Source organism: Gracilinanus agilis, chromosome 3 (genome assembly GCF_016433145.1).
Source record: "Gracilinanus agilis isolate LMUSP501 chromosome 3, AgileGrace, whole genome shotgun sequence".
Lineage (NCBI taxonomy): Eukaryota > Metazoa > Chordata > Mammalia > Didelphimorphia > Didelphidae > Gracilinanus > Gracilinanus agilis.
The window spans coordinates 164,272,476-164,296,383 of record NC_058132.1 but is presented as its reverse complement, the minus strand read 5'-3'; the positions used below and the strand labels follow the sequence as shown (position 1 = coordinate 164,296,383).

The following is a 23,908-nucleotide window of genomic DNA, read 5'->3' as shown; positions in this document are numbered from 1 at the left end:
TCCTCTTTGTGAACTTACAGGATAGAGGAGGGACAATTGTGGGGAGGAGATTTAACCCCTTGGTCCTCCACACTTCCTGCCTTTGGACTTGATTTTAGGGGTGTTTTTTCACACTTTTTGAGGGAAAGTCTGGGTTGGTTCTGCTTTTGCTCTCTTGGGGTACTAAAATGCATTATTTCAGGATCTCAGGGATAGCTCAGGAGGGGGACTTGCAAGCTATTAATGCTTCCAAAGTGGTCTGATCCTTGGCAAAGTTTTATTGTTCTTTTTCCTGGTCTGAATTCTGCAAGTTCCTGACCTGAGTTTGAGCCTGGCAACAGTAGACAACTACGGACTTAACCCTATCTGCCAGTTGGGTAGCTTTGCTGGTTCAGAGTGATCCAAATGCAAGCTTCCCTTTGGCCTAGTCCAATTGACATGGGCATTGTGCAGAGATGGCAGGGACCCTGTACCCCTTAACTCAGGGGGGCTGTGAACAGGGGAATTCCCTTCCCCCTTCCTGCCCTTGTGACTCCCCTCCCCCTCAGGCAAAGACCATTATCCTTGGAATTCCTTTAAGTTGAGATAGACAAAGAGATACACCTCCTCAATATCATTAAGTTGTATGTCTGACATCCATCTGTCCCCTAAACTATGAGGGTCACCCCTTATGTCTCCAGGCAGACCCTGATCAGATGACCAAACCCCCCACCGAATACCTGAGTGTTTACCACTCTAGAATCACATCCTCATCATGACACAGCATCACGTCCCTGCGGTTGTAAAAGTATATAATCCCCAGGATTGAGGGATTCAGGGAGCAGCCTCCCATGGCTGTTCCACTCATGCTGTCTTGCTGGTCATTGATCCTATCTTACTAATAAATCTTTCTTTTTACTTTTAAGCTAAGTTTGGAGTCCTCTCATTCTTGAGAATGGTTTCCTACCTAAACCCAGGGGTTCACTATTTGCACCCCTATAACACAGTGATAGGCAAACTATGGCCCGCCAGCCAGATGCGGCCCCCTGAAATGTTCTATCCAGCTCCATGACATTATTCCTAATCTGATGAATACAATGAGTAGGATACAATACTTGAATGAAATGAAACTTCAAAAGAGTGGCCTTAGAAACAGACTGACAGATGAGCATTTCCTTTCCTTTGGCCCTCTCTTTAAAAAAAAGTTTGCCCATCACTGGTCTAAGATTCCTCTTCTGATTATTTCTCTACAGGCTTCAGGCTAGGCTAGAAATTAGAACTAAGATTCTTCCCTGCTCCCAGGATCTGAACCAAACGCCTGCTGTTAGCTTCTGATGCTTCTTTTCATAAACTTCCTGGAGCCTTCCACAGCTCCCAGTTTAAATGCATCTCAACTCAGCTAGGTGGTGCAGTGGAACAGAGATCTGGAATCAGGAAGATTTTAATTGAAATCCAGCCTCAGATGGGTCCTAGCTATGTGACCTGGGGCAAATCACTTAAACTGCTTGCTTCAGTTTCCTAATTCTAAAATAGACATAATAATAACACCTATCTTCCTCAGTTGTAAGAGTCAAATGAGAGAATATTTGTAAAGCACTTCACAGTGTGCTTGGCACAAAGGAGATTAATAAATTCTTACTCTCTTCTCTATTGTCTTATTCCCCAAATCCATACCTTCCTTAATCCACTCAGAATTTGTGACCTGGAACTGGATAGTAGACAACAACAGGGACCTTGTCAATTATTTCCACTGTGGTATACCAGTATGGGTCTGAAGGTGCCCCATATGGGCCTAGGGCTTCCATTTGCCTCAGTGTAGTCTTTCCCTGTATGCTAAAATCTGGGCTGGAAAAATGACTCATTTTTTTTTTCTTGGATTTTCCCATCAGAACTGATGCATTTTGTGTGTCTATTTGGAAAAGAGATTTTTGTGGGCGGGGCTCACTCTATTGCTTCTAGCTACTCATCCTGGCTCCACCTCCTGGGGACAATCAGATTTAAACTACTGGTTTTCTTCCAGAATTTATTTTCATTCTGAAATTTCAATTTCCTCTCACCACGTGAATGAAAAGAGAGGCAAAAGCATGATGAGAGAGTAAAGAAGAGTCAGAACCGGGAAGTTGAGAAGGTGAGTGTGTATGTTTCCTTTTCGTTGTTAAATTAATCAGGAACAATAAAATAGCAGTCTTCTAAAGGGGAAGGGAGGAGGGAAAGAGAAGGGAAAGTGCTGGTCATGGAGTAGGTAGGAAGTGGTAGCCATCCAGGAAACAACTCCACAGACTATGCTAAGAGTGACCAGGGACCCGAGGTTGTTGGTCCTGTTGGGGAAGGGCTTGGTAATGTTAATGTCTAGCAGAGTGGTGGAATCACTCATGCTCCAGGCTGGACACCTTTGCCTGTTTTGTATGACTGGCCCATTTGCCAATCCCTTACCTTCTTGGAATATTTTTAAATATTTGAAGGAAATGCAAAATTTCAGTTAGAGATTAGTGAAAATTTTTTAAAAGAGATGATTTTCTCCCTTTATCCAAGTTCACAGGTTCCTTGATATGCTGTGCAGCCCAATTAAGAATCCCTGCCAGGCCCCGAAATGGACTTTGATCACCCCTGTTATTTCTGTACTTGATCGTTTCCTGCATTACACCTTCTCCACCCGCCACAGATCTCTGTGCTTCCATTTATCTACCCGGAATTTCTTCAGGCTATTTTCTCCCCAGCCCTCGGGGAAGTTGTAGTCACCGTACTATTCCTGAGTTTCACAAATACCAGCTTTCAGACTCGTTTTGTTTTTATCGCCAATACCCCTTCCTGTCTTTCTAGTCTAGAAGAAAGGGGGTCTTGAAATTAGCCTAGTGAGAAAAAAACCAAACCAGCAGGGGAGAGGGCAATAAGACTTTCATTTGGACCTGGTAAGGGCATCGGAGGGCTTCTAGTCCATTGCCATTTGAGGAAACTGAGGTTTAGGCAGATAAGTAGAGACTCACCCGGCGCCTTAGCATGTGCCTGGCAAACAGTGGGCCCCCAATAATGTTTACTGATTGAGTCAGCAAAAGGGAAACGAGGAAAGTTTAGGGAATAGAGTGCCTAGGCCGGGCGTTGGGGAATCTGTAGAAGGGTTGGGGTAGACACGCACGGGGGCGGAGCGCCACCGTCGGGGGCGGGGCGGAAGCCTCGGAACTACATTTCCCAGACAGGGCCTAGGCCTGTACCTCCTCGCTTTCCCCACCGCCTGCTTTCTTCCTCCCCTTCCTCCTCCCCTTCCTTCTCCTCCTCCTCCTGCAGCTGCTCGGCGCAGCGCTGGTCCCGCTCGCTTCCCAGCCTGCCCCGTGCAGCCCGGGCATGCCCAGTGCGGGAGGTGCGGGCCCCGGCCTGGGGAGCGGCGCCGGCTGGAAGGCGGCGGGCGGCGACGGCGGCGGCAGCCGGGGCCAGGGGAGCCGAGCGGGGCCGCGGGCAGGTCAGCGGCGGAGGGCAGACTGGGGGAATGAGCCAGGCTTGCGCGAGGGTCGATCGGGACAGCGGACGGCAGCGGCGGGGCAGGCTCGGGCTTGGGCTCAGGCTCTGTCTCTCTGTCTCAGTGAGGGGCCCGGCTTGCACGCCCTGGGCTGCTGCTGCCCGCGTGAGCACGCGCGCGTGTATGGTGTTTGTGTGGGCGCTTGTGTGTGCATGTGTGTAGTGGGGTGGGGGACACAAGCAGGTCTACTGTTGATTTGCTGAAGTGCACTTAGAGGGCACAGCCAGCCGGCCTCTGGGCAGTCCCGGGAAAGTGGGGAGGCCTCGGGGCTGGGGAGTTGGGGGGAGGGGAGTTCTTAGGTTCAGTAGCCAGGGAACTCCCTAGGAGGGACAGACCCCATGGAGCATCTGTGGATGCCCGGTCCAGTGACAACCGATCTAGAAGCTTCCATCTCAGGGCTCTGTTAAGGTTTATTTTATACCCAAGGCTTTGGGGGTCCCCCCCAAAAAGAGGGGTGCTTTATATGTGATTCTTCACTTTGGAGGCTTAGTGGAAAGAGCAATTGAATCAAAAGTAGGGCCTTAGCCATGACTGTCACTAACTAGTTGAGTGACCTTGAGCCAGTCATTTAACTTCTTAGGTCTTTCCTTTTCTCTTAATGTAAAAGGAAGTTCCTCCTTGATCTCTAGGCCCCTTTCTGCTTTTAGATAACATGATTTTTAAGAAGTTAGGTTTAAACTTGGGTGAATAAATTACTTTTCCAGATGCCTTAGCCTTTATACCAGTCTGTACTTTGAGTTGGGTGAGGGACATTCTCAACTACATTCATTGCTGTGTGGGAGGAAAGCTTTGGTCTTTAAGACGTTGTTGTAAAATTAAAAGGAAATGGCATCCATCTTAAAGCTTATGAAGCTACCCAGGCAGTCCCCATTGTGTATTTTAGAGGCTTGTCAATATCCTCCCCCTTCTACTTGATGAGGACCACCAGGGAATCAAGCAGGTTAAGAAAATACATACCTGGAAAAAGCTGCCCTGGGACTGTAGTGAACAATAACTCACATTTATATAGCACTTTTTTTTGCCAAGTTTGCCAAGCACTTATGCCTCATAACTATGCTGTGAGGTAGATGATGGGGATGTGAGCATTCCCATTTTAGGTGTGAGACAACTGAAGCTTTGAGACGTTAAATATATGGTCGCCTAGCTTGTGGTTAAAGAGGCAGGGTTCAAATCCATGTTTCTTGACTCCCAAATCTAGACCTCTTTATGCTTTATCTTAGTGAAAGATGGCCCAATCCTAATGCCACTCTGTGGGAGTGAGGGTGGTGGGTATTGATTTTGGAGGGATGGATACTGAAAATTAGGCAAACCAGGAAAGAGGATAGTATAAGATTCGAATAGTATGACTGTGCTACTCTTAACTAGAACACTCATTGGAAATCTATAATAAGCAGAGTGAACCTTGTAAGAAAATGTATATTTGTGTTTGTGTATATGTATCTATATGTATTCAAACATAAACACATTTTTTTTCTTTTTGCATATTTATATGAGCAGGTGTTTGCTTGGTTGTGCAAATTTTCCTAACTCAGGCTTTGTTCCCTGCTCTTCCAGTTCCAGAGTGGCATACATCCAGTTGGGTCAAACTCAGTTGCAATTTGGTGAGATGGTTAAAGTTTACCAAGTACAGATTTGACTCCTGTTCTTGAGCTGTGAAACACTGGTGTTTCCTTCTTATTAGCCACACAAGAAAGTCAGTTATGTTTTAAGATTTTTGATTGGCAAGGAATTTGGGGCTGAATGTAAAGGGCATTTTTAGCTATGTAATCTTTTTCCTACTCTTTGGTAGGTGCCCTTTTTCCCACCTCTAAGTTCCAATTAATATATATTTTATATTCACATCAGAGTTTTGTTAATCCTTTGCAGAAAATTACATCTACCTAGCATGCTTATTGATTAAATTTGGATACACTAAACAAATATCAAAGTGAAAATTCAAATTTAGAAGGTACCTGAATGGCAGATAACTCCATTTGTATGACCAGCTTCATGTATGTCTATTGTTATGTGGCTTGTTGAAGGGGAGTATTTGTGGCAGGAATATGGTAATTAGTTGTTTCATAAGAACAGAGCTCAGATTACATATGAGCTTCAAATCCTGAGGTAACGACCTTATATGTAATGAAGTTATTCAGAAGGTTGAAATGGACCTCTCCTCTTTGAACAATATATTGTACTCCTCCATGTATTATTGTTATATAACTGTACTCCCCCCAAGTTCTCCAGGCAATGGTAATGATTTAAATTTCTCTGATTTGTTCTTCATCAGTAATACTACTATCTGGCTAATCCTCCATGGATGTATGAGAGGAAAGAGAGAAGCAGCTGCTTCTCCCAAGTCATAGATGGGTAACCCAAGGCCCAGAGAGGGAAAGTGAGTAACCTCTCTTTCCCCCCTTCCCCATTCAGGGTTTCATCTACTAGAAATTTTTTCCTAGTGAAAATTAAAATGGTTGGAGGGAGAACTAGTGAATAATAAGGGGAGAAAAGAGAGATACATGTTCTCTTAACATTTTTAGCTCTTAGCAGCTAGATATACAGCACACGTCATCTTACCTCCATAGAACCTGGAGACAAACATAGCCCTCTTAGGCAAGAAAGCTGTTAGTCACCATTGACGTAGATGAGTGTATTCTGGTATGAATCTAAATTCAGCTTTATCTGGACTTTTAAATATACTGTCTAGTAAAGTTTTTCACACTTTGGTTAAATCATTTTATGGTGATTTAAAAAAAAATCTTGTCAATTTGCTCTACTTCCCAAGTATTAAATGAGCACCTGCTTTATGTGCCTTTACATATATCAAGGCTCCATTGGAATCATGGTCAGGCTTCCATAGTAAGGCCATTGCTTGGGATGGCAGGCAGGGGAGTGACCCTGCCACTTACTGAATGACTTAAAATGGGTTTTGATTTTATCTGTATATAAAATAGAGTTAAGTGATGCCTTTTTCTTGCATGACATAGAAAAACGTTAAAAAAAAAAGTAGATATGGAAGTGCTTTTAGCTCTTTGGAAGGAAAGTGGTTTATAAATTCAAGGTAGTAATGTTAAGAGGATTGGTATGTTTTCAGGGTCTGTAGGTTAGATTCCTTGAGAAAACAGGTGATTGTATAGACACAGCTTGAAAGTTGACTTGTTGGCTAGAGCATATAAAAATCTGTTTTTTTGTAGGATTGATGTTGATACCACTCTCTACCTCCCAACTAGGTGTTTAGCTATGTATTTTACAATGTAATATTTTTTTCTCCCCATTAGGCTCTGTGTTTCCAGGCTCTTCATGATGAGAGATTTTGGGATCCTTCTCTTCCCTTCTCCCTGTAGTTGATAGTTTGGGTGGTGGATGTGATGCAGAAGTAGAGATGGCTGACAGTGTCAAAACGTTTCTCCATGATCTTGTTAGGGTAAGTAAAGTTATCATTTCTCAAATAAGAATTCATATTTCTTGGTCTTTTTGCTGAAGGAGTTGAATGGAAAGTCTCCAAGCCTTGTATGTTGATCGACTTTTTATTTTAAAAGAATCAGGGTATTAGCTGCAAGATTACTTAGAATTCAACCATTCTAACCCCTTGTTCTTACACATGAGAAATCAGGATCTGGAAAAAAGTGGCTAATTAGAATGTGACTCGAACTCTTGATTCCCAGTTCTTTTTTTTCTGTCATATTGCCTCTGTGTAATTGCATAGTCCATTCACTGGCCTAGATGAGAGGAACAAACTTCTAGAGCCTGCTGCAGTTCACTGAACTTTTACCTCCTTGTATAAAGAACTTTTTGGGTAAGGTTGGTAGATGGATCTCCATCAAGCCAAGAGCGAGGAGGTAAGGAGGAAAACTGGTCAACTATTATTTCCCATTTCCCATTTAAATTCTCCTCAAATTTCCAGCCCCCAAATTCTACCCCTGTGGAGTTGGTTCTATTGACAGTGCCAAAAGGAGAGAAAATATTGAAAGCTAACTGGCAAATATCTGGCTATGAATTGGACTTCATCCATATAGATTTCCTTCTGTATTGGCTTTTTTTTCTCTTGTGAACTGACCCTTCAGCAAAGTGAGTAGAATTGCTTCCAGTTTTCTTTTCATTAGTTGACCTATGCTTTTACTTGCCCTCTTCCTTGTACCTGCATGTTCCCTGCAATCAAAATTGCAACATTTTTGTTTATAGGGAATCAAGGACTCCATCTGGGGCATCTGCACCATCTCCAAACTGGATGCCCGGATCCAACAGAAGAGGGAAGAGCAACGTCGAAGAAGGGCAAGCAGTGTTCTAGCCCAGAGAAGAGCCCAAAGTGAGGAGCGGAAGCAGGAGAGGTGAGGAGAATGGATCTTTATTGTGAGATTAGTTTTTGGAATTCACTTGGTAGCACTTAGTTAGAGATATGATGAAATAATTGAGGATGACTAAGAACCCCATCATAGATTCTCCATCTTTTTGGAGTTGCAACATTCTCCCATTGTGGGTTTTTAAAAAACTTTTTTTTCCTAACAAAATACAATGTGCCGTTTAATTTTTAGGATAAAAATGAATTAAATTTAACTTTGACTTGAGTGTTTTTAACTTTTGTAACATTCTTTGAGATAAGTAGAGTCTTAGAAAGATTGGGAATTACTGCCCTATGTACATAAAAGATTAGAAAACTCAGGAAATGGATTAGCAAATATTTTTACTGGGTAAGGCCAAATGAGTTAATGGATGAAACATCATATTTGAGAAACCTTTGTCTTAATTTTACCATCCTACTGATTGTCTGAAAAATCATTATGGGTATAGACCAAGTTTTTTAGACTCTTCAGAAAATCACCACCCTGGAGAGAATAACAAATCTTCAAATTCAACAAATCACCTATTGCTTTAGGGCATCATTCTAGACACTTTGGTAGGTATGTTTGGTAATAAACATCAATGGAGATTTGAATTCAAATCTCCATACTTGGAGTTTAGCACTTTTCCCACTGGATCTTATTTTACTTACAGTAAAGTGTAATATATCAGTCAAGGGGAAAGGTTATTAATGACTGACAAATCCAAGAAGACTTTTGGGGATGAAATGGCTTTGGAGTTGAGCTTTAAAGAGTAATATGAACTTAATATGTATAGGGAAAGACATACTGGTCATAGGGAACTGATTGAATATGGAAGAGTGGCATTGAGGTGAAAGAGGTATTAAAAAATGGGAAATTTGAACTTGTAGGAGAGGATTTGAGGATAGAACTATAAATATAGAAGCATAAGCGATAGTTCAAGTTGTGAGAAGAGGGGAGAAATGGAATAGAATCAGATTATAATGTCTGTAAAACCAAGGAGCAAAATAACATCCAAAAGAGGTCAATACTGACAGATACTTCAGAGAGGTCAGACTGAAAAATGCTCTGGATTTGATAATTAGTAGATCATTGGCCATCTTTGAGCAGTTTCAGTAAAGTAGAGGGGATGAAAACCATATTAATGAAGTAGGTGCTGAGAAGTGGAGGCCATATGTGGCTTATTTTTTCAGAGGTTCTCTGTGAAGGGAAGAAGAGAGAGGACAAGATAGAAGGGTCAGAGTATCTTTAATTTAGAATTGGTTAGGTCCTGAGCAAGTTTCAATTTATTTTTAAACTTTTATTGACAACTTTGATTTTTGCATCATAGTGATTTCTGACAGTATCTGCCCTGCTAATTGCTTGTGCTGAAACTTTCTTGAAACAACAACAAAAAAAGTTTGGGCAAGAAAAACTGATCCAGTGATTGGTCCATTATTTATTATCTTTTCTACATCTGACAGTAGGTAGTAGATAGTAGCTGCCAATGCTTTGCTCCCTAAAAATTCCCTCTAACAAGAGGAAGGAAGGATACTTCATAATCTATTCTTTGGGACCAAAACTGGTCATTACTTCTTTTAGTGTTTTCATTTATGTGACTGTAGTTAGTTACTGTAGAGTAGATTTATTCTGCTTACTTTGCTCTGTAGCAGTTTGCTAGTCTTCCTATGTTTCTCTGTTTGGTAATTTATTATTGCACAATACTCTTCTAGTCATTTGCCACAGTTTGTATGGCCTTTTCCCCAATCAGTGAGCACCCATTTCATGAGCAAGTATTTAGACAGATGGGAAGTAACTAGTGAAGAGGGAGGGAGAAAATCATTGTTCATGAGAGGATAATTGCTGGAATAAATTCCCAGAGGATCTGGTAGGGGGTGAGAGACTAAGAAAAGATTGACAAGCCTTATCAAAGAGTTGGAATAGTTCTTTCTTTGAGCCAGGATGATACAGTAAGTTTATTAGTGTACAGGATAATCTTTAAGAGACCTCTGGGCTTAAGGAGGTAGCATTGCCTAATGGTTAGTGCCGGCCTTGGAGTCAGGAAGACATGGATTCCTTCTGTCTTAGAGTTGTTTCCAAGATAAAAAGTAAGGGGTTTTGTTTTGGTGAGGGGGAGACCTGGGTTCTAATATCACCTCTAAACCTTTTTAACTATATGTCCTTGGGTGGATTAACCTGAGTTTTGGTTTCTTATCTGTACAGTGTAGGTGTTGGACTAGATGGCTTCTGATACCTAGCTCTAGATCTATAATTCTAATTTCATATATAAAAGTCATATGTTATATCAGTGATGGCGAACCTTTTAGAGACTGAGTGCCAGGTCCTCTCCTTCCCCCTTCCCCCCCCCCCCCCCCCACTTACTGCACACAGGGGAGGGAGAGGAAGGAAGCAAGTGTTCCCATTGGGCTACTGGGCAGAAGGGCAGGTGAAGGGAGGAATGTGCTCAGTAAGTGTAGAGAAGGGGAGGGGAGTGACTCAAGCACTCTTCCTCCCCTCCAGCTCTGCTGCCTGTGAGCTGCCCGCTGTCCCCCCTCTGTACTCCCATTGGGCTGCTGGGTAGTTAAGTTCCCTGTAAGGAACTTAAATTCCCTTGAAGGAGGCAACATAGATAATGATGGCCTAGGATAGGTTCTTTGGTATTGAAAGTTACTGGGATGGTAAATTGGGCAGTTGATGGATGCTCCCCATTCAAGCAGAGCTGATTTTGATCATTGTTCAAGGTTCTAGAATTGATTTAAGAAAGGAAAAGGCATATAGGTTCACTGCAAGGTGAGTCTGGTGAAGGTGGCCAGAGAAGAGGGCATGAACTGAAGGTGGGGCTTTCCTGAAATAGTGTTCTAGGAGATACAATTCCCACTTTGGAGGTGTAGGTGGAGTAAGAGTAGTTTGGGCAAGGGCATAGGCTCTGGTTGGTATCTGCAGCAGGGCAGTTTGTGAAGATGCTGTGAAGGAGATGCCTGGAGAAGGAGTGGAGAAAACCAGCTAGATCACTAAAGCCAGATAGCTCAGGGGATAGATAGAGAGGCCAGGAAGAACTGAGCTCAAATCCAGCTTCAGACATTTAAAAGGTGTATAACCCTGATGCAAATGATCTTGGGCAAGTTACTTAAATCTGTCTGCCTCAGTTTTCTCAACTATAAAAATGGGCATAATAATAAGCACTTACCTCACAAAGTTGTTAAGAGGATCAGAAGAGATACTTGTTAAGTGCTTAATAATAATGCTTGGCACAGTAAGTGCTTAATACATGCCTCCTCCCTCCCTTCCTACTCAAGCAGTCTAGGAGCATAATGAAGGGAACTGGATAGTAGAAGTTAACTGGGATTGAGAACTAGTGGATCAGAAATTCTGAAGGTCTAAGACCAAGAGATTCTAGGATAGTGACTACTGAATCATTAAGGTGGCAGATCTTTTTTACTTTTAAACTTTTTACAGCTATTCAGTAAATGTCTTCCTCAACCCGATGCTCTGCACTCTTTGTTGTTTTGAGTCTTTTTTCAGTTGTTTCTGACTCTTTGTGATCTTGTTTAGGATTTTCTTGGCAAAGGTACTGGAATGGCTTGCCATTTACTCTCCAGCTTATTTTACAGATGAGGAAAACAAGGCAAACAAGGTTAAGTGACTTGCTCAGAATCATAGGTAATAAGAATTGGAAGCCGGATTTGAGCTTAGGAAGCTTACCTCCCTGCCCTGCTTTCAATAAACTTGTAATCAAAAGTGCTGTTTTATTACCTAAAATGTCCCTACATTTTTCCCTCATTCCCATCCCATGTCATTCTAGATAGCAATATTTTTTTTTTCAAATGAAAAAGAGGAAGAAGATGGGGGGAGGAAGGAATCTGTGAAAACAATAACTTCATTGAAAAAAATATGAAAATATATATGTTTCATACCTGTGGCCCTCCAACCCCTGCAAAGGAGTAGGAAGAGAGGTGTCCTCTCATATCTTTTCTATGGAGCTGTGTTTGTTTGTAATTCTGCAGCATTCACTTTTGATTATCTTGTGATGGTTCTTTGCATTGTTGTAATCATTGTGCATATTGTTTTCTTGGCTCTGCTTACTTCATCATCATTTCATGTAAGTTATCCCATGGTCTCTCTATATTCTTCATATTCATCATTTCATAAAGCATAGTAATATTTTGTTACATTCAAAAAATACTATTTGATCATCTTCTAATAAAGTACTTAATTATTGAAAATGTGCTTCTTATAAATCTTTTGGTTTATATGGTGATTTTGCTTCTTATCAATGATCTTGTTGGGATATGTTTAGTGGTGGAATCTTTGGGCTAAAAAGTATGAATCATTGGGTCACTATTTGTATAATGTTCAAATTGTTTTTCAAGTGGTTGTGCCACTTTACAGCTCCACCAAGAATGTACTAGTGTGTGGGACTTAAATTAATATCCAGCAACTCCAAGTGTTAATTTTATAAAGTTCGTTAATAATCACTTGAAGTAGAAGGAATAAAAATGAAATAGAATTAAAAAAAATTATTTAACAAAATTAAGACCACGTGACTAAGTTCTTGCCTGTTTAAAAAAGCCAGCTCCACCAAAGCCCCAACAGGAAGACAAGAGAGCAAGAGGTGGGGCTACACCAAATTTATATCCTCCCTATGTCAGCACATAACTTGAGAGTAGGGTACTGGGAACTGTAGTTTTTAGGGTAACAGATTCTAATTACACAATCCCCAAGTGTACTTATCCCCCACTCTCAAATATGAACTATTCTCATCTTTTTTTATCTTTGCCAGTTTACTCAATTTGAGCTATTCAAATTTTAAAAAATCTTTTAAAATTCAATATTTAAAAGAAATACAAAGGGAAAACAGATTTACTTAGTGAAAATGAGTAGCCTACTTACTTCACAGACTGTGTGTGGAATCTTTTTCAGTGAGCCAAGGATAGTAAGCAGAATTTTCCAGTGCTGTGCTTGGAATGGAGGAGTGTTCTGGGTGAGTGAGCTTTTGTCACCTTTTCCCTTGACCAGAAAGAAAAGCAGGTATTCCAAGTGTCTTCCTTCTGGCTTCTTTGGCCATCTGTAATCTTACTGTGTAAATATAGTATCTTTTAGGGAGTAGAAATACTCTTTAGGACTTTTGAGTGTTGGTTTTTTTATAAGGACTATCTAGTGTATTGAAAAAGTATTTGTTAGATTGTTAAGGGAAAAAAAGTCTCAGTGCTTCTGACCATCAAAATCACACTTAGCAGAACAAGTGTATCATAGTCAACTGAAAATTGATGAACTGTTCATTTAACTTGAACTTCTTAAGGATAGACAGTGTTTGAATTTCTCCTGGGCTTATTTTGTAGTGGACTAGGAATCAATGCATAGTAGATGAGTTTGCTCACATAAATATTTTTGTGGTTTTTTTTTTAAACCCTTCTATCTTGGAGTCAATTCTGTGACTTGCCCAGGGTCACACAGCTGGGAAGTGCCTGAGGCCACATTTGAATCTAGGACCTCCCCTGTCTCTAGGCCTGGTTCTCAATCCACTGAGCTACCCAGCTGCTCCTGATATTTTTGTCTTTTGAGGAACTGCAAAGACATTCTAATGGTCTCACCAGATCTTGGTTTCAGAGTTTAGTTCATAGCATGCACTTTTATTTGTGGTTCTGCTTCTCCTAGTCTACTGGCAAAATGCCATTTAGCCAGACTATTAGGTTTCTCTGTCTGAATTTATTTCTTACTAGTTTATAGTGAAATGTATAAGCAGACTGGTATTGGACCTGTCCTTTTTATTAGCTTATTCATTTGGAGCTCTGGGCAGTAGAAATGAACTGAGAAAAACCCAAAATATAGATGGCTAATTGTAGCAGCTAATCTTGATAAGATAGAGAAGGAGGGTTTGTAAAGTTGGAAGTTCTCAATAGTTTTTCTTTTTGAGGGTGAGGACTGTATTTTTGATGAAAAACTTTTTCATATTTTATTGACTTTCTTCTTTAGCTGAGTCTTCTCTTGTTTTACCGAGTATTTATCCCTGTGCTTCAGTCAGTAACAGCTCAGATTATTGGTAAGTACATAAATTGCTATCTGTCATCCGTGTCTGTGCTAGCTGATTATATGCTTTTTCTTTCCTGATTTGTTGGGACTGAGGTGAGGAGGGAGGTCATGAATTTTACAAGTCTTATATTAACATCCAAAGAGGCTATATCCTCTTTCCAAGTAGGCACTACTTGTTTGGGGAGCTCCTAAATCTTTCTGCTTTTGATTAAATGAAAATTATAGTAAGATTGTGGTATGTGTGTGGCAGCTAGGTTAAACTGACCCTCTGAAGCAGACCAGTCACTTCACAATCTTCTTGTGTGGGTCTAAGCACAGGAAGCCAGGAGCTGGGAGAATATGGGTGGAAGGGTTAAAGATTAAGGGAGAAAGGACTTTGGTAGAAGAAACTCACAAAGAGGCACAGAGATCACGTCAGCGTCACATCAGCCTGTCAGCTTTTCCTCAGATGGTCAGAGTGAGTGAGTGAGCCGAACAGATTTTATTGAGGATTGTAGCAGTGGGGGTTGTGGGATGTTAATCAAACAGTCAGCACATTAGAAGTTTTAACATAGTAGTGACAACCAAAAGGGACAGACTGTAATACAGTCGCAGCGCCAGGTAACCAGGTAAGAGGCTCATGTGAAACCTTCTTATCTTTGCTTATCCAAATGCAAGTGTGTCTTTGACATTACAAAGGACCTTTAGAATTTGTCTGCTAGCTTTCAGACTGTAGATAACAGTAGAGGTTTGATTTTTAAGTTCCATAAAATTTATGACCCAACCAATTTGATTCAGAAGTCAATCATTTGAAATATTAGAAATACATTCATAAGTCTGGCCCATGAGCACTTTGCTCATTAGAGATAGCTTTTGAATACATCTTTAATATCTTCATGATTTATTATAACTGAAACCCTTCACCCTCATTGCTCTTGAGCCACAAATAGGAGTACAGGTATGGGAGAAATGAAACAGAGCAGGCCATGAAAGGTAGGAGAGCATAGTGGGTTGTCTAGGGTCTGTTTCTATAGCTTATAGTAATTTTATCTTTCTTCTCCTAGGAGATCCCTCTCTGCATGGAGATGTCTGGTCCTGGCTTGAGTTTATCCTCACCTCTATCTTTAGTGCTCTGTGGGTGCTTCCCCTGTTTGTACTCAGTAAAGTTGTGAATGCTATATGGTTCCAGGTAAGTCAAGATCAGAAATAAATTTCTTGGCTCTGAAACAGTAACTTGGTAGCCTTCAAAGTAGCCTGGAAACAAAAACTGTTGCTAGCTGTTAAACTTACCTCTTAATGGTAGCACCGCCAAGAAACACCTAGACAGTGTTTTTCGGATGCTATGTCCAGAGATAGGGGAAATTCTTAATATACCTTTTAAATGGAATCACTGGGTATTTCAGTGGTTAGTACAGTAACCCATTGCTGAATACCTTTCTGAAACAGGAGAGAGATTTTCCAGGTTTTCTTCCTGGGATAGTAATTCTGGTAGAGTTAGTGACCTTGAGACAGGAGTGTTTATAACTTTTTGGGGGGCATCAAAGATCACTTTGCGTAGGATTTAAATTAATGTCCAATACTTCAAGTATTATATTTTATAAGGTTTATTATCTAACAAAATAGAACCATGTTTTTCTACTTGCTCAAAAAGCCTGCGCCACCAAAGCTGTGACAGGAAGAAAGAGTTCTAGAGATGGAACGCCACAGAATTTATATCCTGTCTACATCTGCACGTAATGACAGGAAGAGAGTGGGGTGGGGTGCTGGGAATCATAGTTTTTTTTAGGGTAACAGATTCTAATTACACATTTGGCAAGTCAGTGAAGCCTGTGGATCCTTTCTCAGAATAATGTGTTTAAATAAATAAAAAAAATACATGAGATTACAAAAGAAACCAATTATATTGAAATATAGTAAATTGAAATTCACATACCCCAGGTTAAGATCTTCTGTATTAGGATTTATGGTCTAGATTTTTCCTCTTCTGGTGAACTGCCTATTGTATTGCAGGATATTGCTGATCTGGCATTCGAGGTATCTGGGAGGAAGCCTCAACCTTTCCCAAGTGTTAGCAAGATCATTGCCGACATGCTATTTAACCTCTTACTCCAGGCCCTTTTCCTGATCCAGGTGAGACTAGCCTTCCAATAACACAAAGAGGACAAGGGGTGGCAGAGTAGAAGGAGGGTCTTTGGTCAGTGCTGTCAAGTTGAATAAGTAGGATGGGGTATATTATATTCCTGTGGAATCCTGATTTAGTAATAAAGTGGGAGAGGTTCTCTCTTTACAGATGGAATTAATTGGGGGAATGGAGGAAGATGACATTCTTGCCAATGTTGAAAAGAACTCAAGTTGGTTGTGCTTCCTCTGCAGGGTATGTTTGTCAGTCTATTCCCAATCCATCTCATTGGCCAGTTGGTCAGTCTCCTGCACATGTCTCTTCTCTACTCACTGTATTGTTTCGAGTATCGTTGGTTCAACAAAGGTGAGTGCTTGCTACTTGAGGAGATGATACCTTAGATAGGTTCTTGTTAAGAAGTTAACCAGTCTTTCCTTTTCACTCTTTGAGGTAGAATTTCAAAAAAATGCCAGAAAGGTAAACTCTTTCCTTCTTAGAACTTGGATGATAGAAGATTCAAAGGCCTTCTCAAATGATTAGAGCTGACCTTACAACTGCCTTTAATTTGATAGTTGATATAATCAGGTTCCATGGGTCTTGCATGAAGAGTGTCAACAAAATTTTACATTCTGAAGAAAGAATACTGCTGGGAAATATACAAAATTTAGGTAAAGCATGGTCAGTACCTTTATGGAATTTAAAATTTAATATGGGGAAAAGATAGAAATTAATTAGTTTACTATAATAGTATAGTCAAGAAGTTGTGCTGACTAGATCCAGTTGAGATAGCTAGTGGTGAAATGGATAGAATGCTGGGCTTGGAGTCAGAAAGATCTGAGTTCAAATCCAGCTATAGACACTTAGTAGCTGTGTATCTCTGGGCAAGTCACTTAACCTCTTTGCCTCAGTTTCCTCATCTGTAAAATGGGGATTATAATAGTAACTACCTCCCACAGTTATTATGAGGATCAAAAGAGGTAATATTTGTAAAGTACTTATCACAGTTCTTGGTATGTAGTAGGTGCTATATAAATGTTGACTATTATTAACCTCATCTAGGTCTTCACCCAGCAGTGAGGTTATCTTATCAGTTCTCTGTCATTTACCACAGTTGCTTTCCCAAACTTTTTTCCCCTCCAGCTTTCCACAAAACCCTGCCCTCTTATCTGAGGACTTTGCTTCATATTTTACCAATAAAAAAATCTGAGTTTTTTTTCTCCTTAATAACACACCCCTCTGGATTATCTCCCACTATCTCTTATATCACACCAGTTAGATGAACAAGTTGCCTTTCTTGTGAAGGCCAACCTCTCTACATGTATTCTAGATCATATGCTCTCCCTTTTTTCCAGCAGATTATCCCCATTATCATCTACCCCTTTGCCCCCCATCTTCAGTATTTTGCCTCTCCTAATCTATGAACTCCTCTGCTTCCTACAAATAGTCCTATATATGTTCTATCTATGCTAGCTGTCCAAATCACCTCCCTTTCTCAACTAAACTTGAAGAGACCATCTACACCAAGTACCTCTACTTTTTGCTTCTCCGTTTCTTAAACTCTCTGCAATCTGACTTGACCTCATTATTTAATTGAAAGTGCACTCTCTAATGTGACCATTGGTCTTTTTATTTTGATATTTTTTAAAATTTCATTGATTATCATTGTGAAATCTGGCACAATGTTTGTAAAGTTATTTCTGTATTCAGTATACTAGCAGCCAACGTTTCAGATGGGAATTTAATTATTCCTACATAAGTGTTCATAAAAAGTGTTTACTACTAGACTTTGTTCCTTGAAGTCCACTTAAGCATTTTATATTTTTGACTGAGCAGGATCAGTTCTGAGAAGAGCAGTTTTCAAAAAAAAGCCCTCTATCCTTAATTTGTCAATCATGTATGTATAGTACACATTTTCTAGAATCTAGTACTGCTTAATGGTCTGCCTTAGACTTGCAGCACCCCATATCTTTCTGTGGGAGTCCAGTAGTGGTTGAAGCTACAAGGAGCTTCTTGTAGTGCCACCCAAGAAATTTGTTTAGCATCATTGCCCTGCCTGCGTCAGCTTTGTTGGCCCTCCCATTAGCATGTCAGTTCATCCACCTTAAGGTTATTCTAGTTCAGTGATTTTTTTTTTTAAACCCTTACCTTCTGTCTTAGAATCAATACTGTGTATTGTTTCCAAGGCAGAAGAGAAGGTAAGGGCTTGGCAATTGGGGTCATACAGTTAGGAAATGTCTGAGGTCACATTTGAACCCAGGACCTCCGGTCTCTAGGCCTGGTCCTTAATCTGCGGAGTCACCAAGCAGCCCCCTCCAGTGATTTCTTAATTACCTTTTTTCTCAGACCACATTCTTTTCATCTTCTCTGGAGGATTTGCCGTTGTTTAACTTCCATCTTCTCCTAGATACTTTCTTCTTGTGTTTTTGTGTCTCTGTTCTCTTTATTGGTTCTTCTATTTCTCTTACTTGATTGGAAGTTCCTTGAAGGCAGGGACTATTTTATCTTTCTTTATCCCTAGGGCTTAGCTTACAGTACCTGGCACAAAATGAGCATTTATTAAATGCTCTTGACTTGACATGTCCGATATTTATATTCTTTATCTTGCCTTTCTGGTTCTTCATCCTTTTCATATATTTCTATGTGGATGTGTCCTTTCCCTCAATCCCTACCCCATCCAGGCTTTGTCCTGGGGCTTCTTTTCTTTAACTCACTTGGTGATCCAATCAATTCCCATGAATTCAATGATCTATCTATCTAGTCCTCTTTCCTGAGTTCTAAACCTAACTGCTTTTTGGAAGGAGGAGAAAGGAAAAAATAATAAATTGACTTTTGGAAATGATATGTTTGATATGCCAGTAGTACAGGCATTTAGTTAGAAATGCCCTGTAGGCAGTTAGAACTATAGCTCTGAAGCTTAAAAGGAAAAGTAATTTACATAAATGTGATAGTTCAGGCCCTAAGAGTAAGTGAAATTGTCAAGAGAGAATGAGTAAATAAAAAACTTCAATCAACAGAAATTTAGGGAATAGCCACAAGGAATCTGAGGAGATGAAGCATATAAAGGAGAATAGATAAATATTCAAATTTTAGTCTGGGAGAATCAAAACTCAAGTTATGTCCAGATGATTCTATCTAGCGATTATATATATATTTTTAGAACTGTCTCAAACTGCATTTAATCTGGGTAGGTGTATTCTCTTGAATAGTGGTTTTTCATTAGAAATTTGTTTTGGCAAATGACATTATAATGAAAATCTTAAATTGCAATGGCTTTGCTGATACTAGTTGCTTTACACTTATAGAACATGCAACAAATGAAAAGTTGATTACTGCTTGTGATTATATTTGTCATGAGATTTTACTTAATATCTATAATGGAGTAATTTCTATGCTGAAGTCATTTCTTAAGTCTTCTGTATGCTTGGAGATGACAGAAATGTGTCAAATATAGTTTAAGATTATTTGTCTCTGGTTCAATATCATATTTTAAATTTGTATTTCAACAGGAATTGAAATGCATCAGCGATTATCCAACATTGAAAGGAATTGGCCTTACTACTTTGGATTTGGTCTACCCTTGGCCTTCCTCACAGCAATGCAGTCTTCTTACATCATCAGGTAATATAAATGAAACAACTTGGGGTAGATAGTAAGGGAGTAAGCTGGAGTTTGTCTCTGAATGTGTTCAGTAGAATCATTTGAGAGTTAACCTCCTAGAAATCATTTGACTTACCTGTCCCATAATGTATTCATTAGATTTTCAAAGGAGTTTGGGAGATGTGCGAATGATGCCCTTTGGGGTCATTTTGGTTTCTCACATCTACCTCACTTAGATATTGGGTTTTTTGTGTAGCCTTCTCACTTTTTTCCATTTTTCTGCAGTGGCTGCCTCTTCTCTATCCTCTTCCCTTTGTTCATCATCAGCGCCAATGAAGCGAAGACCCCTGGGAAGGCATAGTAAGTATTTAGTTCTTGGTCACTAGGGTTGGAGACTATACATACTGAGGCATTAACTGTTAGAGAGTAAAAATTGGCAACTATAAACAATTGGGTTTGGTCTTTGGCTTTTCTTTTGACTTTTCCTTTGTTCAGGGGATCAAATGATACCCTCCAAAGGAGAGATCCTGCTTATTACCCCATGGCTTTCCAAATCACAACACAGGATGTTAGAGGGTCACAACTTTGGGGTCTGTTAGTCAACTGATGAGAAAGCCTTCATAGTGCAACTCTTGCCCCTGGGGATGCCACACCACACATCCCTAACAATTGACATGAATGTGTGTGAGATTTTCAGACTCACATGGGTAAAGCACATAAGAAGAGCAAGATTCAGTGTGGTCCAGATACAAAAGGTCTAAAATGGTTTTCTTGCCTTTCAGTCTCTTCCAGTTACGCCTCTTCTCTTTGGTGGTCTTCCTAAGCAACAGACTCTTTCACAAGACGGTCTACCTGCAATCTGCCCTGAGCAGCTCAGCCTCTGCTGAAAAGCTCCCCTCACCTCACCCATCTCCTGCCAAACTGAAGGCTGCTGCAGCCCACTGAGCTGCCTCCAAGGGGAGGGGATGGCTTTGGAGGGAGGCACTGGTGGTAGCTTCCTCAATTTCCCCTCACCTAGGGAAAGCAGGACCCACCCTGCCAAGGGCCCTCAGCACATTCCCATCATCCTTTTTGGGATCTGGAGTTTTACTGTCTTGTGAGTGTAGGCCAGAATCTTTTTGATGCCAGGTGTGGATTTTTAATGCTGTTGTGCGTCTCAGTGACCGCAGATTTTTCTGCAGCTGTTTTCTAGCCTTTGCCAGCCCTGTGCCTGTGCTGATTTGAACACTTTGCTTTTTCTCCCCGTGCCATCCCTCCCCTCCACTCTGCCACCCTTGGATGAATGGATTTTGTAAATCCAGTTTGTTTGTTTTTGTGTGTGTGTGTGGTTTTTTGGTTTGTTTGTTTTTTTGTGAAACCCACACATTGGGTATGGAGGGAGGGGGAATCTCCAAGCTAGTCCTGGTTGCTTCCCTCTGCGGCCTTCATTGTCTTTGGTTCTTGTAACTCAGGTTAGGTTTTCATCCCTCCTGCTTCACTGCAAAAAAGGAAAAGAAAAGAAAAGAAAAGAAAAAAGACAAAAAAAAGAACCTGAAGAGGTGGGACTAGGTAGGGAACAGACCTCACCACTATGTGTGTTGGTTTGGAGAATTAATGTATCTCCATCCCTTTGTTTGCAGGGGATCACATAGGAGAGTTCTCATCATTGGTACTTTTAGGGTTCCCTAAATTGAGGGGATGTACCAGCTCTGGACAAGTGCCACCATTAGTACAGGATTCCCTGAAAAGTCAAGCTTTTGCTAAGCACCAGGTACAGCTCCATCACTTAGATTCGGAGGACTGAAATTCACTTTGTCAGGGCCACTGCCAGTTATATCCGGCACTTCAAGGGGACATTGGGTGCTGCATGTGATCAGGAACTATAGTAGAAAACTTAATGAAAAACATTAAACCTGTGGCTGGATGGGTCTTTTTCTGTCATTTTTACAGTAAGGTTGGGGGTCCAGCACTTGTCAAAAATTGTACAATATAAAAGAAGAAATTAAACAAGTGGGAACTTCTAATTTCTTGTGGAAACAAACATACTGATTGGTGAAAATCATGAAGTTTATAATGGTACTTAAGGAACACACGCTCTCATTTGGGTTCAGAAAAAGGGAATTTAGAGTAAATGGTAAGTTTATTGCACTAATTTTAATTGGTGGGGAGATGGTTGTGCAAAGTGTTGATCTGAAACTCAGGTCTCATCTCTTTCATGTAGTTTATAGAGGGGGATTGGCTTATGTCCACTCATTTAGTGGTTGGTTCTCAAAAACTGGTGAGTTTGGAATTGGTGAATTCACTTTTGTGTGTGTAAAAGTGTCTATGTATGTACATTTCTGCTGTTTGTGTTTCATAAAGGGAGAAAGATCAATTTAGATTCCAGACAGTGTTCCTCATGCATTAAAAATTCTCATAAGGCAAGGGAAAAAGATAAGCAGCTTGCTCAAGCATTAAGAAAGCCTTTGAAGAAGTAGGTCTGTAACATCACTACTGTTGGTTAGCAGATGAACCTCTACTGTTTTCACAAAAAATGCTAAATAAAATGCTAAGAGTTGTCCACAATTGTGGGTGGGTGATTGCAAGTTTGTCTCACAGGGAAGCACTAAGTTGGAATTTATACACAATGAGAATTTGTGCACAAGAATTATTTCTAAAGCATATGGTTAAAAGACATCTTGGGCTATTTAAATACCTCTGGTATGCTCCAATAAGATCATTTGTGGTTTTGACAAAACATTTTAAGGCAGCATTACAAAGAATCACTTCTAGGGCTTTCCTTGCTGCTATGGGGTGGTTTGGGGGAGATAGTTTAAAGTAGTCAAGCATTTTTGGTAATTTGAAAAGTCATAATATAAACTTTTTGGAATTTTTTTTTAACAATAAAATTAACCCCTTTGGAAGCAGTTCTTTAAAGTGTGTTGTTCTCAACTAGTACCAGTTATTCAGAATTTCTGCCTTACTTAAGCCTACCTTACTCTTACTGCAATGCCCCCTGCTGATCTATCTGTTCCATAGGTTTAGCTGCATTATGGGAATAGGACTACTGTCCCTCATTTTTTCCTACCTAACTCAACAGTGTTCATTTATGCTAGGCCTTGAGAAATAAGAAAAAGTTTATAAAACATAGTTCTCCATATTAAGCTTATGGTGTAGTATATGACACAATCATAATATATGTTCAATGTGGTATAGTGAACAGTGTGCTGTAGTTGGAGTCAAAAACACCTAACTAAATCCTAGCTCCAGCATTAGCTGTCTTAACATGGACAAACTGCTTGGCTTTATAACTTTAGTTTCCCTATCTGCAAATTGGGGAAAGTATCTTGATTTTGGCAGAATCAAGCACTTAGTCATATCAAGTACTATATGAAACTTGATGGGGGATAAATGTAAAGTCTTATATTTGGGATTTTTAAAAAGCTTTTTTTAAAAAGGGATTTTTAATCAGTTATTTGGGATTGGGGGTTGGTATAGGCAAGGTTGGGTATAACCACTTAACAATCTATTTAAAGATCTAGAGATTTTTAAAAGATTGCAAGCTAATGTGGCACCTAGAAAAGAATGTCTTAAAATGTATCAAGCTTGGCATCACCTCTGGGAACATAGAGGTGATAGTCCCACTGTATTTTGGTCAGACCATGCGTGAAATATATTTAGTTCTGGGCATTATAATATATTAGAAAAGATAATGATAAACTTGAGTGTCCAGAGAAAGTTAAAGGATCTAGAGAATATTACCACAACACAATTATTTGACTACAATATAGATAAATACAGCTAAATACAGAATGATAACTTTCTCTTGAAGGGTCCATGGTTCCCATTTGTAGTAAAATGAAGACTATAAAAGTAGAAATAGGTTGGCTAACTTCACAATTTTGGATAGAAATTCATTTTTCCTCAGCTATTTTAAGTACATACAGAAAAGAAGTTGAAAGTTTTATTCACTTCTTCCCATCATAATGAAGCATACTATATTCAAGAAAAGGGGCTTGGATGGGATGGAGTATACAATAGATGTCCTTAGGTCAGTGATGGCAAAGCACTGATACATGTGTCAGCACTGACACACATAGCCATTTTTGATGACACGGGGCCGCATACCGCCAATAACAGAAGTATGGGGCTGCCTGCTGAGGATGAAACATTTGTGTAGTGTAGTGTAGACACTGCACTATAGGTGACAAGTTTACCTATACTTACCTATTTTCATTTATTAAATAGTTATATATTACGATTATACAATTTTGTTATTTAAGCTATAAATATTGCAAAATTGTGGTTTTGTTCTCGAAGTGACAACCACCCGAGTTATGCTTGGTTTTTTGGCAAAAAATTTTGACAACAGCAAGCTCAAAAGGTTGCCCATCTCTGCCTTGGGTATTTGAATGACTATCACTTAGAAGAGCAATTATAGAAGGCTTGTTATAGAACCAGAATGTGGAACTAGGAGTA

The 23,908-nt window shown here is 40.1% G+C and overlaps 1 protein-coding gene across 2 annotated transcripts; it reads left to right on the top strand.

Annotated features, from left to right (window-relative positions):
* The first annotated feature begins 2,018 nt into the window (after positions 1–2,018).
* Positions 2,019–22,015, top strand: EI24 (EI24 autophagy associated transmembrane protein). 2 transcript variants are annotated; one of them, XM_044666183.1, is made up of 11 exons: positions 2,019–2,086; positions 6,727–6,872; positions 7,631–7,776; positions 12,667–12,727; positions 13,720–13,786; positions 14,820–14,944; positions 15,766–15,885; positions 16,129–16,240; positions 19,381–19,492; positions 19,757–19,831; positions 20,254–22,015. In XM_044666183.1, the coding sequence occupies exons 2-11, from the start codon at positions 6,831–6,833 to the stop codon at positions 20,414–20,416; spliced, it is 1,023 nt and encodes a 340-aa protein (XP_044522118.1). In that variant the 5' UTR covers positions 2,019–2,086; positions 6,727–6,830; the 3' UTR covers positions 20,417–22,015. The 2 variants fall into 2 exon arrangements, with proteins under 2 accessions (XP_044522118.1, XP_044522117.1); XM_044666182.1 differs by lacking the exon at positions 2,019–2,086 and adding an exon at positions 3,364–3,412.
* The last annotated feature ends 1,893 nt before the right edge of the window (positions 22,016–23,908 follow it).